Here is an 18,961-nt window from a genome sequence, read left to right as displayed (position 1 = left end):
TGTGTGTGTGTGTGTGTGTGTGTGTGCGTGCGTGTGTGTGTGTGTGTGTGTGTGTGCGCGTGTTTTTGTGTGTGTGTGCGCGTGTTTTTGTGTGTGTGTGTGTGTGTGTGTGTGTGTGTGTGTGTGTGTGTGTGTGTGTGTGTGTGTGTGTGTGTGTGTGTGTGTGTGTGTGTGTGTGTCTGTGTTGGGTGGGGGATCGCCTCATGTCCAGTAAACTGAGCGAGCAGCAGGACAACAGAAATGAGGCTCCATCTCTTCCTCTCTGACTCCATCCTCCCTCTTTGTTTACCTTCCTGTGTTTCCTGTCCGACACTCCTCCGTTTATAACCTTCACATCCTGCAGAATTAAGGAATTAAAAAAAGGATGAGAGAGCAACTAAGGAAGAGAAGGAGGGATGGAGGGATGGAGGGGAAGGGGAGCGGGTGGAGGACAGTGAAGTGGGATAATCACATTTGATCATGCTTCCTACCACTCCCTTTGAACACGTCCTTTGTTTTACGTTCATCCCACCATTTACTCCTCCTTCCTCCCATCTCTCCAACTCTTCACCCACCAAAACATGTCAAGCCTTGGTGAGGTTTAGGAAAATATCAGTAGACCAGGGACTACAGATAGATAGATAGATAGATAGATAGATAGATAGATAGATAGATAGATACTTTATTAATCCCTAAGAGGGAAATGTTCACGTTCCAGCAGCATGTACAGGGCAAAAATATTGAATATAAAAACAAATTTAAATGCACATTCTAGAAAATAAAATAAACTAGAATATTAAATAAACAAAACTAAACAACAGTGCAATGAATTAAAACAACACAACAAACAAAACAAAACAAAATAAAACAAAACAAAACAAAACAGCAGTGTAAGGGTGTTATTGTTGTGTGATGGATTTGGTGAGGGGTGAGTTATTGTATAGTCTGATAGCGGTGGGCAGGAACCATCTCCTTTTTCAGGAACCATCTCCTGTATCTGGAACCATCTCCTGTATCTGGAATGATCTCCTGTATCTGGAATGATCTCCTGTATCTGGAATGATCTCCTGTATCAGGAATGATCTCCTGTATCTGGAATGATCTCCTGTATCTGGAATGATCTCCTGTATCAGGAATGATCTCCTGTATCTGTCCTTGTGACAGCAGCTGGAGGAGTCTTTTGGAGAACGTCCTCCTCTGTCCCTGCAGCAGGTGACGAGGGTGGTCAGGATTATCCAATATGGATAATAGTTTCCTCAGCGTCCTCCTCTTCAACACCTTTTCCAGACCATCCAGTTTGCAGCCAATGATGGAGCCGGCCTTCTTAACCAGTTTGTTAAGTATGTTGGTGTCTCCAGCTCCAATGCAGTCTGTTGTCATGGAAACACCAGGTACTTGTACTCCTCCACCATGTCCACCTCCTCTCCCAGAACTCTCAGCGGTTGTGGAGCCGTCGTCGTCTTCCTATTGAAGTCGACCACCATCTCTCTGGTCTCAGGTAGATGATGATGTCATCCACTCCCACATGAGGCTGGTACGCAAATTGCAGAGGGTCCAGTGAAGATTTCACCAGCCGATGCCGTCAGGTCTTCAGGACCCTTGGACTGATGCTATCAGGTCTTCAGGAACCCGGGGCCGATGCCGTCGGGTCTTCAGGACCCCGGGGGCTGATGCCGTCAGGTCCTCCAGCCTTGCGCTGGTGGAGTCTCTCCAGCTATCTCCTAACCTGGCCAGTCATCACAGAGAGGGGGGCTTCATTCAGACTGGTTAAAGTCTCCAGTAACTGCCAAAAATGCACCGGGATGCTGAGTCTGAAGTTTAGACACAGTGGAGTAGATGGTGTCTACTGCTGCCTCTGCGTCAGCTGATGGAGGAACGTACACAGCGATAACAATGACGGACGAGAACTCCCTCGGCAAATAATGAGGGCGCATCCCCACGGCTAGCAGTTCAATGTTCGGGCTACAGAAACGTTCTTTCACACACACGTGGTCGGGATTGCACCACCTCTCGTTCACATAGACTACAATCCCTCCACCTTTCTTCTTACCGCTCTGCACAACGTCTCTGTCCGCCCGAACAGTCCTGAAGCCGGGAATGGTCCTGAAGCTGGGAAAGGTCCTGAAGCTGGGAACGGTCCTGAAGCAGGGAACGGTCCTGAAGCTGGGAACGGTCCTGAAGCAGGGAACGGTCCTGAAGCTGGGAACGGTCCTGAAGCTGGGAACGGTCCTGAAGCAGGGAACGGTCCTGAAGCTGGGAACGGTCCTGAAGCTGGGAACGGTCCTGAAGCTGGGAACGGTCCTGAAGCTGGGAACGGTCCTGAAGCAGGGAACGGTCCTGAAGCTGGGAACGGTCCTGAAGCCGGGAACGGTCCTGAAGCAGGGAACGGTCCTGAAGCAGGGAACGGTCCTGAAGCAGGGAACGGTCCTGAAGCAGGGAACGGTCCTGAAGCTGGGAACGGTCCTGAAGCCGGGAACGGTCCTGAAGCAGGGAACGGTCCTGAAGCTGGGAATGGTCCTGAAGCCGGGAACGGTCCTGAAGCCGGGAATGGTCCTGAAGCTGGGAATGGTCCTGAAGCTGGGAACGGTCCTGAAGCCGGGAATGGTCCTGAAGCCGGGAACGGTCCTGAAGCCGGTACGGCCGCACTGTGGTCCAGGAGATGCGAGTGCAGCCATGTCTCAGTAAGACACATGATGCTGCACTCGCGGTACTCTGTCTGGGTCTTAATCAGCGCGCCGAGCTCATCCGTCTTATTGGCCAAGGACCTCACGTTCCCCATTAAAATCGCCGGTACCAATGGTTTGTCTTTCCTCCTCTTCGCCTTCAACTCTCAGCTCTGTAACCCCGACGTCTGTCGAAAGTAAACAATGGCCCCAGTCCACTGTGCGTGGCTCGCCGTTACAAAGACAGAAAAAAGTAACAGAAAAGCCACCAGAAAAAAGGAAAAAAAGTTACAGTCCATTGCCTGACCGTCACTTAAACAAAACGTTAGAGAAAAAAAAAAAAAGTCTTGAATCTAAAACGCACACCGGTAGCTGCTGCAACAGGCTGCCACTAGCACGGCGCCATCTTAAGGTGACGGGACATTTTTCGTCATGTAACAGTAAAAAATTTACAGGTAGATTAAGAACGTTTATGGCAAAAAGAAACAATGTTGCAATCACTTAAGAAAAGGAAACCAACAGCAGTCCCACCCATCCATCCACCCTGACCTCCTCCTTACATCTGTCACCTGACTTCTTCCTGTCATAATTAATATGACCACTAGAGGACGCCGTCCACTGAACACAAACAGATGGGGTTTTAAGTCGTTTGCTGAAACCACTAGATGTCAATTAACAATCAATAATGACGTGTTGCAGAGACGAGATCATCTTTTATGGTTGGTGGTCTCGTCCAGCAATCATCATGAAATCATCATGACCTCATACTCAATGAATAATTCACCACGTCCTCTCCATCGCATGTGTGTGTGTGTGTGTGTGTGTGTGTGTGTGTGTGTGTGTGTGTGTGTGTGTGTGTGTGTGTGTGTGTGTGTGTGTGTGTGTGTGTGTGTGTGTGTGTGTGTGTGTGTGTGTGTGCAGGCATGCATCTTTCAGACATCCAGTCTGCTCTTAAGTGCCTCTGAGCATGTAGCATCCAGGGTTTGTCTGGAGCTCACAGACTACGGAGAATGGACAAAATATCTGGAACACATTACATAATACAATCAAATACAATAAAACTATCACTTCACAAATTATCAGGAACCAAATCTCAACAATCTTTAAAGACAGCTTCTCCTTAACTGAGAATTTAAAGACTGTTTTTTTGGAGGTTTTTCTCCCACAGTATCTGCGGAGGGGCAGCATCCATAAACCAACTGAATGTGAAACCCTGGTGATGGAGGGAGGTGGTCTGCTGACCTGGAATCAGTGTCCGGTGACAACACGCCGTGGATGGACGTGACCCATTGGCTGCGTAACGTCACAGAGGAGTAACAGAGTGTACCAGGGGGTCACTGAGTCCCGTTCTGTATTTAGCTCTGCGCTGGTGGACTCGCTGCATCTTTTATCACTGCGCTGCACATCACACATCCCACACACTCTCACTGTGTTCGGGAAAACCCACGAAGCATTTTATCATCGGTAGCCAAAGATCAGCATCACAGCATTCACGCAGCATTTCAAATACGTCTCCCCTCTCATGTTGTTAATTCAGATCTTGTTTTCTTGGTATATTTCCCACTTTATGTCACTTAAGTTGTGAGGAAAAATATGGTATATTATATACTATTATAAATAATAGTATATAACTGCTGCATGCTGGGAAATTCCACTAAAATCAATTCACAAGCAATGGTGAATTCCAAAAACTTTGATGTGGGGAACATTTCCTGAAAAAGTCCCATTCAGCATTTTAAAATACAAGAATTTGGTTTATCTGAAAGTGTAAAGTTAATTAATGAACTACCATGAGTAGTTTATTTTGTTTTCCTTTATCTATTTATTTAAGTACGTATCTGTCAAATATATGTTGTCTCTCTTTTTCTTCAATGTTACTTCTCTCTGTGACTACATTTACTGTATATGTATACGATGCTTTTTTTCCCCCTAACATAATAAATAACAATGGTAAACTAGAATTACCGCTCCAGACTTGGCAAAAAAAGCTGATTCTAACAGAACATTAGATTGTAGTCATGTGAGTAGACAATGCTTCAAAATGAGGTTGATGCAAAGATGCTACAAACTGTAAAACATGGATGCTTCATGTTTTAGAATTTGTCAAATGTGAAGCTTACAGTCAGGATCAGTGTCATCAATTCAGTATCTGAGCAACATGAAAGGCTGCAGGGAGTTACAAGAAATAGGTTTCCAAAAACTACAACGATACTCCATCTACCATCAAGTGTAGCTCTTTCTGGCACTGAAGCTCATTACGAGTAAACACAACGGAGATGAAGCTCAGTGTACAAATCAATGTGACGGACTCCTGTTGGGCTAATTAGCAGCGAGCTGTGGCTAGCTCTTTACAGCCCACAGATGGAGGCATCCTCCTGCAGCTCCTGCGATGATCACATTAAACCAGCCAGTCCACGACACCCAATCAAGTAATGCACATGACGACGACTAATGGAAGCTGAGAGTGGAAACATATGACTGTCTTTGCGGTGCAAAAAGCTGTCCTCTTTACTTCAGCTGTTTTGTAACTGGCCTCATAAATCCGGCAACAAGGTGAGACGGGCGCTGCCTGTTTGTTCACAATCTCACTGGTTTCAGGGATTTCTGGGAGAAAACAAATTCAGTATTCAGATAATCATTAGTGACAATAAGAGAAAAACTATGTCTCCATTTCACAAACAAAATGATGGTGATAATCTTCAGCTGACAAACTTTTATCCACCATAAACACAAAACAACCAAAAAAAACTTTCAAAAGTAACTCTGATGAAATTCATTCCAATAGTCATCAAATAATTACAACTAAACAAGAACATGAAAGTAATTATAATGAAAATCGCCTGCACACCTGCATGTATCTAGCTAGCTAGAATGTTTGTTCCAAACGTGATTTTGTTGTTGTTGTTGTTGTTGTTGTTGTTGTTGTTGTTGTTATTTTTCCAGAATATTCTTCCTAACGGTGGGAAAATGTTCTCTAAAAATGTCAAAACATTTACTATTCTATATATTCCTTCCTAACTGGACAGTGTTTGTATGAGGATCAAAATAGTAATAGCAATGTATATTTCTTATTACTAAAAGGTGCACAAATTCAGGAAACAATCCTTTCTGAGTGTGGACAAATGATCTATAAAGACACTTGTGTTGAAAAATTGTTGCTTGAAACATCTAACAATATTTCCAAAGTCATTCTTATTCATCAATTGGGAGCCATGAATGTGTCATCGCTGTTAACACACCTGGCAGGTGCTACAGGCAAGGTGTCACTTTTATGTCCCCATTCAGGTCCTGATTAAAACCACTAACTTAACAATAAACGGTAAAGTTGGGTCTGAGTTTGACTCCAGCTGAATGAAAGGCCACCGAGTGCAAACATATATATAATAATAGCTTCTTCTATAAATGATTCACTGTAGCATATTTTCATGCGAGCGCTACTGAAACATTACTATTTCATGGACACGCAACCAACTCGAACGCTATTCACAATGTAGTTTACTGACTGTGTAGCTGTTGTAATGGACAGTGGATAAACATCCCGCTTCCTGTCTCTGTGTTTACGCTTTCAGTCATGGTGATAGACGGCAGTGATGCTGTTATAGAAGCTCGTTGGAGAAAAAAACAACAACCTGGCAGCCATTAGAAGAACCGCATGGTGAGCTCCACTTTTAAATTGATCGACTGGCTGTGAAAATTCTATAACAATCCGGTTTCCAAAAAAGTTGGGATTTTGTCAAATGTAATTAAAAACTGTTTAATTTTTTGCATGATTTGCAAATAATCACATTCTAAGACGACATATCAAATGCTGAAACCGAGAAATTTCGTTCATTCATTTCATTTTGAATGTGATGCCAGCAACAAATTTCAAAATAGTTGTGACAGGGTCAACAAAAGACTGAAAAAACACATGGTCGAACATTTGACAAGTAATTATGTTACCTAGCAACAGATCAGTAACATCACTGGCTGTAAAAAGATGATTTCAGAGAGTCTCTCAGCAGTGAAGATGGGGAGAGGTTCACCACTCTGAAAGACTGTGTTGGAAAATAGTTCAACAATCTAAGAATATGTTCCTCAACGTAAAAGTACAAAGAATTAGTGGATTTCATCGTCTACGGTTCATAATATCATTAAAAGATTCAGAGAATCTGGAGAAATCTCTGAACACAAGGGACAAGGCTGGAAACCAATATTGGATGGTGGTGATCTTCAGGCCCTCAGGCAGCACTGCATTAAAAACACACTATTCTGGAGTGGAAATCACTGCATGGGCTCAGGAACACTTGTGAAAACCATCGTCTGTGAACACAGTTCATCGCTGCATCCACAAATGCAGGTTAAAACTCTACCATGCAACTTACTTGGTAAGTACACTGTTGTTATTACTGATATCACTGATTGTAATTAATTGAACCTCTGGCTGAGCTAATAGTACAGCACTGTGGTTGCAGTGGGAAGTTTCCAACACTGTTTTCAAGCTTCACTCCTCTGACAGACATTTACTGTCAAGAACTTCTGCTGTCAATAACGTGACAAGGTGACTTATCTTTTTTTATAACAGTTAATAACAGTTAAAAGTCAAAGAAATTTGGGAAACACACTTCTTACATTGTGATCAGGCTGTAAACATTCCTCACAACTCACAAAATCTGTCTTCTGAAACGCTTAAATTTTTAAAGGGTTATAATTGTGATTGTATAACTATATTTGAATACTGTTTTTTGGTTTTTTTATTGATACAACACAAGAAGTAAAACATAAATGTGAAAGGAGTTCTGCCAGTCCGAAATAACATTCTGTTGACACATCATATACTGTAACTGCTGCCTGCTTCCTCAAAACCACACACACACTGACCTTCAGGATGTAAGTGCACTGTCAGCTTCCCATTCCCACCCCTGTCCATATTACAGCTAACAAACGAGTGAGTTAGTGTTGCCGTACATGAGTCTATGTGCTGGAAAACACGACTCTGATGCACAGCGATCAGAAAGATCTCAAGTCAGGTCAGTGCAGCTTATTAGCTGAGATTGATTGAGACTCACTGGAGGTAAATCACCTCCCGACGGGGGACGGAGTACGATGCAGAGTTACAGTAATGTCATCGGATATTGTGCTGTATGTTTTTATGTGAATGATCACATGGTGGAGGTTTGGTTCTGACCACAGTGAATATGACACTGTTTGTGGGAATAAAGTGTTCGGACAACCAAAGTTATCAACCAGGTACCAAACTGTGTTATAAACATAGACTCTATATAAAAGTGTTCGTAGCTTCCAGGTCTGTAAAATGGTTCCGATGCAGAAGTGTGTTCAGCTGCAATACCAGCGAGTGCCACTAGAGGTCGGCTCCAAAAAGCCTCCGGCTCCATAGACTCCCATTCAACTTCTCTCATCAAATCCAAAGTGAATAAAATGTGTCCATCAGTTATCTCGGTGTTGTTAGCTAAAGTCACTCCTTCTTATTAGTTTTCTGGAGGTCCATCTGAAAATAATCCCTCATTCATTAGAAAAGAAGATTCAAGAAGACCTGTTTTTGGGGGCGTGTCTGTTTGATTGACAGGTCTGCGGTGCAGTCAGGTTACAGCTATCGGTGGGCGGGACGTAGTATCGTCAGGTTTCCAATCAGATCTGTCAGATCCACCGCTGGCTCCTCCCCCAGCTCGTCCAAATATGGTCACTTCCTGCTCCAAACCGCTCCGAACTAACAAGATGGTGACGGACAGAATCTGAACTGGAGGATTCATAATGTTCACAAACCAACGATGACATCACTGCTGGATGATGACATCACTGTTTGGTTGCCGCTTGGTCATAAAATAACTCACATTTTTAAAAATACAATACAAATACAACAAATAGCTGATTGTGAAATTCCTCATTTCTTTCATCAGTCATGTGGCGATACACAGCTGAAGTTTACACAATGTGCTGTAATCTAATGAGGAGAAATGGCGACTTCCTGAAACTGCACACCTCAACACTTTTACATAAACCAGGAATCAAATGTCCGTGTGAAGTGGAAGGAATCACTCAGTGGTGAACACAGACAATCACCATGAACACTGCAGCTCCACTCAGTTGGGCATTTTAGCATCTTTCATATTATTATTTTGGTTTTACAGCTCACACTACAACACACTACAACACACAACAACACACAACAACACACACTTGTCTCATGAACCTCAGCAGCAGCAGCAGCAGCAGCAGGCAGTTTTCTGTTAAAACTACAGCGCACCACCTGCTCAGCAGCAAACTGCAGACAGACAGATGTGCTGCTATCATTGTGCTGCATTCATCAGCTCTTTGTAAAGAAACAGATATTATTATCAGGAGTTAAAACGAGAATGAATCCTGAACTCACATTCTTCATGTGGACACAATCAAAACGCCAAATGAACGACAACAAGTTCATAAGGTGACAGCATGTCTCTGAGTGTTTACAGCTTGCCAAATGAATCACGGAAGTCAGTTCACACAACAGCACAGTGAGTTCACTGCAAGTTGCAGGCTCCTGTTTACCCTCATGACATCACATTGTCTCCTGTGCTCAAATACAACCAGACTCAAAGTTGACCAAACTCAATTAAAAAAATATATACAACAGAGGTACGATATAAACTTAATTAAACTAAATGTGACACATGGCCATTATTCGAGAAATGTCCACAACTCAGAGCCCGTTCAGAAGCTCTCATGTTTCTGTCAGAGTGAAAGGAAAGACAAAAGTTCATCTTATTTCCAATTAAAAAAAGTTGTCACTTGTCCTGATCATGATATTAGTTACAGGTAGGCAAGTGTTTTATTCTCAGCAGGCGGTTCTTATAGCCTAGAGACATTTTAAAGTAATTAAATACGGAAAAAAAAACATAACAATGAAATATTACATAAAATACATAAAATGAGTGAACAGATCAATAAATTAATCTGAAAATGTTGATATTAATCTTTTAAAGTCAGGCTGTGTTGGACATGTTAGTTGCACTGTAGTAAACTGGGCCTGTCTATTGTTTGTGTCCAGCAGGTGTAACTAAAGGTGATGAGTCCAATTAAAGCGCAGTGTCGCCTGCATGATCACACAACAACAAATGATGAACCACTTTGTGAGCTGAAAACATCTCCTCTCACTTCATAATTCATTCCTCCAAGCCGTCAGTAACGCGTTACTTCTCAACTAATAGGCCCAATGCATGACTTTTTCGAGGAGCCATACCCCTGTCGAGCCCACCTCCTGCAGCTGCTCCAGCTCCAGCTTCAGAGCCTCCTGCTCGGCCTCCAGGTCGGCGTACTGCTGCTTCAGGCTCTGGTTCTCCTCCAGAACCACCAAACCGCACTCCGCCGCCCGGATCTTCTCCCGGTTCGCCTCGGCTAGCTCCCGGGTCAGGCGCTCCACCTCGGCCCGGCACTGCTCCACAGTGTCCCCGCGTCCTGCTCCACCGGCAGCCATCGCCCCTCTCTCCCTCCCTCTGCCCTCTCCGCCCTGCGTCGGATGAGAACAGATCCCCGCCGGAGGGAGAAACAGCTGAGGTAGACAACGAACCCCCACCGCCTCCCCTCCGAGGACTCACACCACCGCTTCAAATCTCATGAAAACAAGAAACCTCCGTGGATATCCTCAACGCGCTGTCATCGTCGCCGACAGAGGCGTCTTCTGCCATGTGATGCTCCTAATGATGCAGCTTCCCATCATCCGCTGCCCGCATCCCCTTCCCCTCCCTCAGCTCTGCTTTTCTGCTTATTCACCGGCATCAGGACGCCATCTCTGCCCGCAGCCGTGTAGCAAGGCACACTGCCTGCTGTCTGTCATCCCGCTGCAGGCTCACAGTTCCTGGATCATCGCTGAGAGGAAAATACAGCCCAGCCTCGTCATGACACGGAGTATGCAGCAGCCTCTGCGCCCTCTGCAGATCAGCTGATCGCAAAACACAACTTTATCTTCAGTCTTGCGACTCAAAATAATAAAACATTTAAGCAATTATCAGTTGCATGTTTTTAACGGTTAATTAGCCAATTTAGTAGAACATGTAGAATGTGCAAACATAAGTTGTTTTCGGTGCTGCGCAGCAAAAAGGCTCATAAAGCACTGACACTTTGAATTAACAGGATGGTATTTAGCATATATATATTATGGGATTTACAGTTTACATTTTCATCCAGGCCAAACAATAGATTCCTTAAGTAGAATCAAATAGTATTCAAGTTAGCTCAAAATTCAAAACATATAAATATGATGAATTGAACAGAAGTTGTGCAGTAATATCATATTTTGGCCTTTGTTTGGAACTATCGGGTTCCTACATGTATTTATTTTAGTGTAACCTTTTGTGCTCACCTTTACATGATATCACTATAATAAGAAGGCTTTTATAAAGTTTACATCGACTATAAAAGTCCTACAGAAAACTCAAGTTAAAGAAGGACGAATTCAAACACACGAATTAAAAAAGGAAAAGAGAATTTCAGCCTTCATAAATCTCTTTTAGTTATGGGACACTGTGTGTCAGTTAAGATGTTTAGTTTGAAATAACCTTTTTACGTGATGTCCTAAAGGCCTCGTGAGATGCATTTTGTGTTTTTATATATTATTTTGCAACAGAATTACTGCATAACCCTAAACTGACAAAAAAAAAAAATATGCCTGCAGATAATTTTGAGAAAAATGGTTGAATTTTTAGATGTGAGATAATTCGGCTAATGCAGGCGGACAAGTGGTTTATTTAGTTGTTATCCATGAGCGGGAGACTACCACACCTGCAGGGGGCGCACTTACACCAGAGACGCCCACTATAAAGTACATGAAGAAGTCGTTGTACCGCCTTCAAAATAAAATGAAGAGAAGTTTTTAAACACGATCTATAATTTTCAAACCCAAAGCTTAAATTAGTAATGGATGCCAGAAACATAATAGAATATCCCAAAATGTATTTTTTTAAAAAGTGTGGGTCAGCACCACTAAAGATCAGAACAGGAGTTATGAAAAATACTACTAACACATATCAGTTACTGATTTTGCAGGACTACTAACAATGAAATAAATGTGACTGCTACAACGTGACTACCTTTTGTAAGTTGCCATCTTTTCACAAGCCCAAGCTGTAATTGAAAAATATAATTACCGGCCTAGTTCAGACAGAATATATACAAGCTGTTAATTCAGAGCATCTCGACAGCCCGAGACATGAGCGCGTCTGGGCTGTTTCACTTCTTTGCCGCTGAGGAAATAGCTTTTTGAAAATAAAAATAGACTTTGAAAGAGAAATGACTGAAGATAAATAAAATTGACCTGCAATGATATTTTTGGTGGAAAAGAAGAAGAGAATAACATTTCATTACGATAGATAACTGCATTGAGTCACATTTTCTTATTTCACTATCCATATTTGGTCATATTCATTCATATGATTTATCTCACAACGTGTTGTTTGTTTATTAAATACTCAACTAGTCATTCTGAAGCCTTTTTAATTTGAAAAAGTGACGCTTTTATTTTGAAAGAAAGGTCCCGTCGGAAGTGCGTGTTGTTGTGTCTCGAGCGCTCCGCGGCTCACATCCTGACGGCGGTGACGTCACGCTGCACGTTGCTCGATAGTTGCAATGTTGTAGCTATTAGCACGACAGCCATCCGTTAGCTGGGAGGGAGACCCGCCGCCCGTCTTCACTCTTCATCCAGACTCCGAGTCCGACCGGCGGCCCGCTGCCGGACACCCGCTGCCGGACACCCGCTGCCGGACACCCGCTGCCGGACACCCGGGGTGAACAAACAAAGTACCAGCGAGCTCGTTGTCTTGTCTTCCTCCTAGCCCGCTAGCCCAACACAGCTCGCCGCTAGCCGCTAGCCGTCCACCGTCTCCTCCCCCCGTCCACCGTCTCCTCCCCCCGTCCACCGTCTCCTCCCCCCGTGCGGACCGTCTCCTGCCCGGCTGGAGGACCATGGCGATGAGACAGACCCCTCTCACCTGCTCCGGCCACACCCGTCCCGTGGTGGACCTGGCCTTCAGCGGGATCACCCCCTACGGCTACTTCCTCATCAGCGCCTGTAAAGGTGAGACACGTCGGTCAGAAGACACCGTTTAACGGAGACGTGATCGGTCACCGGAGACGCTGTTTGCTTTGTTGGATCTCGGTTCCGAGTCTCAAGTGTGTCTGCTGGCTCCAGACTTCTTCCAACACGTGTTGCTGATCTTTGAGTCTTTACAGTTCACATGTTTCGTTAAATGTGTTTTTAGAGAGCTGCCGTTACAACGTGACGTCATCAAAGTGAGCCGGTCCGTGTCTGTTGACACCTGTAGAGGAGACAGGCTCTGTGCTGTTACCTGCTGTCGCACTCACGTCCTCCTTGCTCTCCTGTGACAGATGGTAAGCCCATGATGCGCCAGGGAGACACAGGGGACTGGATAGGAACGTTTCTGGGTCACAAAGGCGCCGTCTGGGGAGCCACTCTGAACACAGACGCCACCAAGGCAGCCACGGCAGCAGCAGACTTCACGGCGTGAGTGAACCGCTGAACTCCCACAGAGTCTCACAAGGAGCCCAAATCAACCCTGGGTATCGCTCTTTCTAGTTTACTGTGAAACCCTGCTGACATTTGGGCAACACTTCCATTTCTTCCAACACCGACTAAACCGATGTGAAAGGACAATTTTAACATGCCGAGTTCCTTTTGAAGTTATACATCATCTCTTTCAGCCAGTCAATGTTTTCTACAACAAACTGGAAATAATGATCATCACTAAGCAAAATGCAGACATTTCTATCGGTGTATAACAGCAGAGTCAAGTTTTCTCTTTAAAGAAACACTTTTGCAACTCGGTGTTATCTGCTCAGTTTTGTCTTTTTCTATCTATTTAAGACTTTTCATGCAAAACATCGATAATGAAATCACTATATCTACATAAAGTGTTGTTCACGAAAAGATCCCCGGTGTGTTTCCAGAAAGGTGTGGGACGCTGTGAGCGGAGACGAGGTCCTCTCACTGGCTCACAAACACATCGTCAAGACTGTCACCTTCACTCAGGTGAGAGCACCACCTGGATGACGGGACACTTCTCTGCTCAGTCTTACTGCATCACTAATAATCTGTGTTGACAATTATACATAACATTCAGAAAGATATGAATGGCTTCTTGTGAATCCAGGACTCTCCTCTAGTGCATTGTTCTTGATTGATGCATCTTTTTTCAAACACTTGTAAAATTGAGGGTGTGGTCGTAGCATCTCATCCAGTCTGAATCAATTTATAAATTTACCCTTTTTAATCAACGTATTTATGTTTACTGTTTAAAAACTACAAACTGAAACCTGAAAATCTGATCAGATAGAAAGGAATTCGCCCTGATATTCATTTTGATCTCAGTGTACATAAGAACAATAGATATATATATAGACAGCAGCAGAAGAAGATATCAAATGATCATTAAATATGTATTTACACAATAAAACACCTTATTTTTCAATAACATCTTGCTCCTAAAGCTGAAGGTTGTTTCATTGAGGGTGTGGTCGTAGCATCTCATCCAGTCTGTTGCATTCATCTGATCCATCTTTTATTTGGAGATTGTAACATCTCAAATTCAGTGAATCAATCCACTGATGGTTTTATTGGTGAAGACTCGATTGAACTCCAGAAATCTCAGTCCTCTCTGATTATCAGCGTCTCACTCTTCATGAAGCATCTTTGGCTGGTTGCAGACTGGTGTTGTGTCAGAGCACGTTGGTCCTCAGGTTACAGACACACAGGTTCTCCTCTCGCAGGAGATCTCGTCGTGGAGGTCATGTCGGTGATGAAACTGTTTGTCCCTTTAACAGCACCAGATAAACGCTGAACGTTTTGAGCGCTGAGCGTTGCTGATGAGGGTGTCAGAGGAAGAGTCATCTGCAGCAGTGCAACCAAATAATATTTCACATTGTTCGTGTTTTAATTCTTACTGTCTTCATTCTTTCTGACTCTTTTCTTCAGGACAGCAACTTCCTGCTCACCGGAGGAAACGACAAGCTGCTGCGCATCTATGATCTCAGCAGCCCTGAAGCAGGTGAGTGAACTTAGGAGACCATTATGCAAATGTACATGTCAGGACATAAATAGAGATTTATTTTGGATGTTTAAACAGACTTCCTTTCCTCACCGTTCCCTCCGTTCATCACTGCCCTCTAATTTAGACACGTCTCATTACAACTACTGAAGATGTTATATCAGAGATCAGAGCAGGAATGACGTCAGCCCTGTCTAATCTTTCCTCTACTGAAGTTGACCGTTGTGTGTCTGTCCTTCAGCACCGCAGGAGATCGCAGGTCACACCTCGGCCATCAAGAAAGCTTTGTGGTGTCACGACGACAAACAGATTCTCTCTGCTGCTGACGACAAAACTATCCGGTGAGTGAAGCGCTGTCAGAGTTTCACTTCAGGTGACCACGTCTCACTCTGGGGGTCCAACTTTAACTCCATCCTGCCTGCCTGTCTGTCTGTCTGTCTGTCTCTCTCTGTCTGTGTTACTGTGTGTCTCTGTGTGTGTGTTTCTGTCTCCAGGCTGTGGGACAGGAGCTCCATGGAGGAGGTGAAGACACTGAAGTTCGAGACGTCGGTGAGCAGCATGGAGTACGTACCTGAAGGAGAGATTCTGGTGATCACGTACGGAAAGACGATCGCTTTCTACAACGCTCTGAGGTACACTTCCCTCTCACGCACACGCACACGCACACACACACACACACACACACACACACACACACACACACACACACACACATTTTTTTAGTGGACAAACAACTAAATTGTGTATTAAAAGTATTCAGTGTAAATATACTGTTTTAATACTTAAAATGCTAGTTATTTTTCTAAACACAGGATTTTCTGTGATTACTGTAATTCAGTGACATTAAAATGTTCTTTTGACCTCTGAATACTGTTAGTTACGTGATTATGACTCTTATCAATGGTAATAATATTAATCATTTCCATTTCCAAGCTTGGAGTTGATCAAGACTGTGGAGGCCCCGGCTCCCATCAACTCGGCCTCCCTCCATCCAGAGAAGGACTTCTTTGTTGCCGGGGGAGAAGACTTCAAGCTCTATAAGTTTGACTACGGCACCAAGGAGGAGCTGGGTGAGGAGCCCAGAGCTCTGAAGGCTCTGGTCACTGCACAGGTTTAACACAGGACTGTAAAACTGGGAGGACGTCCTCTGGTAAAGACGAGGGAAAGCTGCTCGCTGATAAAACACACTGATGGGATCCTTCAGGACATTTTCTTTAATAAGATGGCTGCTGCTCTGCCTCACTTGGGTGTCGTCCTTGTACAATAACGCAGCTGCTTTTTACAAAGTCAGGCAGCTCTTTGTTGGCATTCTTCTCTTACAATGTGTTTTTACATTATCTGTACGTCCGTTCTCGTGAACAACTGGAGGGGATTTCTTCAAACATGGCACAAATGTTGACTTTGTCTGAAGGATGAACTGATGAGATTTTGGGTTCATGAGCTAATTATGAAACATTTCACACAAACGTCCAATCGGTTAAAATGCTAAAGTGTTGACATTCTATGAGTTTAACAAGATATTACATGATGTAACCGGCTGATGTTGTTGCTGCTCCTCTTTCTGCAGAGTCCTATAAGGGTCACTTCGGTCCGGTGCACTGCGTTCGCTTCAGTCCGGACGGGGAGCTGTATGCCAGCGGCTCTGAGGACGGCACGCTGCGACTGTGGCAGACGGCGGTGGGGAAAACCTACGGCCTGTGGAAGTGTGTCCTTCCAGGTAACTCTCCAAGTCATGTCATCACTGCTGGTCACAGGATCTGGGATCCATGATGAAAATACTACAGTTGAATATGATATATTATAGAAGAGAAATGTGGTGTAGCTGATGCACACTGGACAATGGGACCTGAACCTAAATCAGACTTTGAGCAAACAGCAGCCATCAATGCTGAAGCCAGTGTGTAAGTTTGTAAATGCAGCTCCTCCTAAAAACACTAAATACTGTCTTTACAAACCGACCGCCTGTATGGAGTCAATCAGACAACCTCAAACGTCTCCGCTCTGCAAATACAAAGAAGTTATTTCACCCAACAAGTCAGGATCTCTGACTGCACTTCGAACATGTCCTGATACCAAGTCTGGATTCATATGATTAGGAAGTTGTGAATTAAAAGAGCTTTAGTCCTGCAATAATGTTGGAACATTTGAGTGACGGATTAAAAACAGGGTCAAACCAGGGAAAGGCAGCTGAGACTTGGATTCTACATTTCCCATAATGCAACTCTGTTTTTAATTTGACCCTAGCTAGTAGATTGCAGGTATCAACCATCAGTGATGTCATCGTTGGTTTGTGAACGTTATGAATCCTCCAGTTCAGATTCTGTCCGTCAACATCTTGCTAGTTCGGAGCGGTTTGGAGCAGGAAGTGACCATATTTGGACTTTTTGAATCTTCTTTTCTAATGAATGAGGGATTATTTTCAGATGGACCTCCAGAAAACTAATAAGAAGGAGTGACTTTAGCTAACAACACCGAGAGAACTGATGGACACATTTTATTCACTTTGGATTTGATGACAGAAGTTGAATGGGAGTCTATGGAGCCGGAGGCTTTTTGGAGCCGACCTCTAGTGGCACTCGCTGGTATTGCAGCTGAAGACACTTCTGGATCAGAACCATTTTACAGACCTGAAGCTACGAACTCTTTTAGAAACAGTCTGTGGTAGATACACATTTTTCAACCAGGCCTCTGTTATGAAATATTACTCCCCACAATCCCAATCTCAGTACATCACCATGATTATATTTCCTCAGACTTGACAGAGCTTCTTCAGAGCGACACACAACATTTGACATCCGCTTCCACAGACTGAATGGAGCTCCATCGAATGAATAAACTAGCTGTGTAAAATCTGTGAAATGTCCTCTTTTAAGGCCACATTTCCTCTTTGTGTTCATCTGTGATATAAATTTGGTCACGCTCATTCACATGACTCCACTTGTGTAGAACATGTACACCGATACCGATATAGAACTGCATGTATGAACCCTTTGTTCATGCATGAAGAAACTAAAGGCTGTTGGAGAACCTTGTTTATAATATTATAGCATATGGATGTACCTTGTGTTTGAAATGTTTCTCATAGTTTTATTGTGTTGTGTCCTCAGAGGACCTGGGGTCAGAGAACTCTGAGCAGCTGTACACCGCTCCCCCTGAGATCAAAGCCTGAGGACGAAGCGTCGTTGCTTGGAAACCAGATAAAAGAAAAGGAAGAAGGAAAGGAGACGAGCGGAGGGTGTTCCAGTGTGTTCGACCAGGCCACAGCAAGGAGCAGAGTTCAGGGCATCTCCATCCAACAGGAGCTGATGTGGATTTTATGACGGCCCTGTCTGTCATAGACCAATGATCTCTCACACACACACACACACACACACACACACACACACACACACACACACACACACACACACACACACACACACACACACACACACACACACACACACACACACACACACACACTCAGGGGCAGTGTGGGCTGCATAGTAAAGCAGTAGAGCTGTGAGGATGGCCTCATCGCTGCCTGCTTTCTCTCTGATCAGCCCAGTTCTGTCTGCTTAAATGTTTTTTAATTTCCCTCGATACCGTGAACCCCCAAACCACATGACGCTCAGAACAGTTTCAATGTTAAGTTATTTGATGAGCTGGATCAAGGCACGTGTTTTCAGTTCATAGTTACGAGAATACTGGAGGTTGTTGCACTTTTTGTGCTGAAGTTAAGGCGCTTTCATTTCTTCAAAAAAAAAAAAAAAAAAAAAAACGGAAAACAAAAACATGGCTTTGAGTATTCGCTGGTGTTGTACTGGTTGATTAAATAAGGTTAAGTGTCCAAATAAAAGAAAATATCGTTTTGTGACAAAGAAGAAAGGGATGAAAAGTCACTGTTTTTCCATTTGGTTTCTGTCTTCATTTGTGTTCAGTGATGAAATAAACAAGTGCATTGCAGTTTTATTTGTAAGTAATGCAAACAGCAAAATGTTTGGTGTTTTTGGTTATTTTTACATGTTCACTTGTGCCAAATGTTGATGGTCAAAATGTCATTTAATTTTCCAAATTTGTAAAATACAAACATCTTTTACACAAAATATAACAAATACAGAACTGATATTGTCATCATAAACAGAGTGATGGTAATATCCACCTTTGTGCATAATGAACTTGTAATTAATATTATTGAACACAGTTTTAGCTGCTAGGGGATTTGAGATGTCAACCAACATTACAATAACAATATCAATATCAGTCTTACTTTTTACATTTAAATTGATAAACTGCTGTAATAAT

General features: G+C 43.5%; 2 protein-coding genes across 6 annotated transcripts in view; one reads left to right on the top strand and one right to left on the bottom strand.

Annotated features, from left to right (window-relative positions):
• The window catches only part of LOC138635501 (protein bicaudal D homolog 1-like), a 50,846-nt gene extending 40,366 nt beyond the window's left edge, over window positions 1-10,480 (bottom strand). For 3 of the 5 annotated variants that reach the window (XM_069723006.1, XM_069723004.1, XM_069723005.1), the window contains exon 1: window positions 9,877-10,480. In XM_069723006.1, the coding sequence (XP_069579107.1) occupies window positions 9,877-10,095 (219 nt within the window). In that variant the 5' untranslated portion in view covers window positions 10,096-10,480. Of the gene's footprint in view, window positions 1-9,861 lie in introns of all 5 variants that reach the window. The other 2 variants (XM_069723002.1, XM_069723003.1) reach the window with 1 other exon arrangement.
• Window positions 10,481-12,193: 1,713 nt separating this feature from the next.
• On the top strand, window positions 12,194-18,655 carry strap (serine/threonine kinase receptor associated protein). The gene is made up of 9 exons (XM_069723011.1): window positions 12,194-12,690; window positions 13,002-13,137; window positions 13,581-13,662; window positions 14,605-14,677; window positions 14,919-15,018; window positions 15,172-15,309; window positions 15,611-15,747; window positions 16,245-16,394; window positions 17,785-18,655. Exons 1-9 carry the CDS (start codon window positions 12,579-12,581, stop codon window positions 17,844-17,846), a joined length of 990 nt encoding a protein of 329 aa, XP_069579112.1. The 5' UTR covers window positions 12,194-12,578; the 3' UTR covers window positions 17,847-18,655.
• The last annotated feature ends 306 nt before the right edge of the window (window positions 18,656-18,961 follow it).

Source organism: Brachyistius frenatus, unplaced genomic scaffold, assembly GCF_029030835.1.
Source record: "Brachyistius frenatus isolate BFR_SWC_R1_liver_20210118 unplaced genomic scaffold, ASM2903083v1 Contig_312, whole genome shotgun sequence".
NCBI classification, from domain to species: domain Eukaryota; kingdom Metazoa; phylum Chordata; class Actinopteri; family Embiotocidae; genus Brachyistius; species Brachyistius frenatus.
The sequence above is the reverse complement of the archived record's forward strand: the minus strand, read 5'-3'. Positions and strand labels throughout refer to the sequence as shown.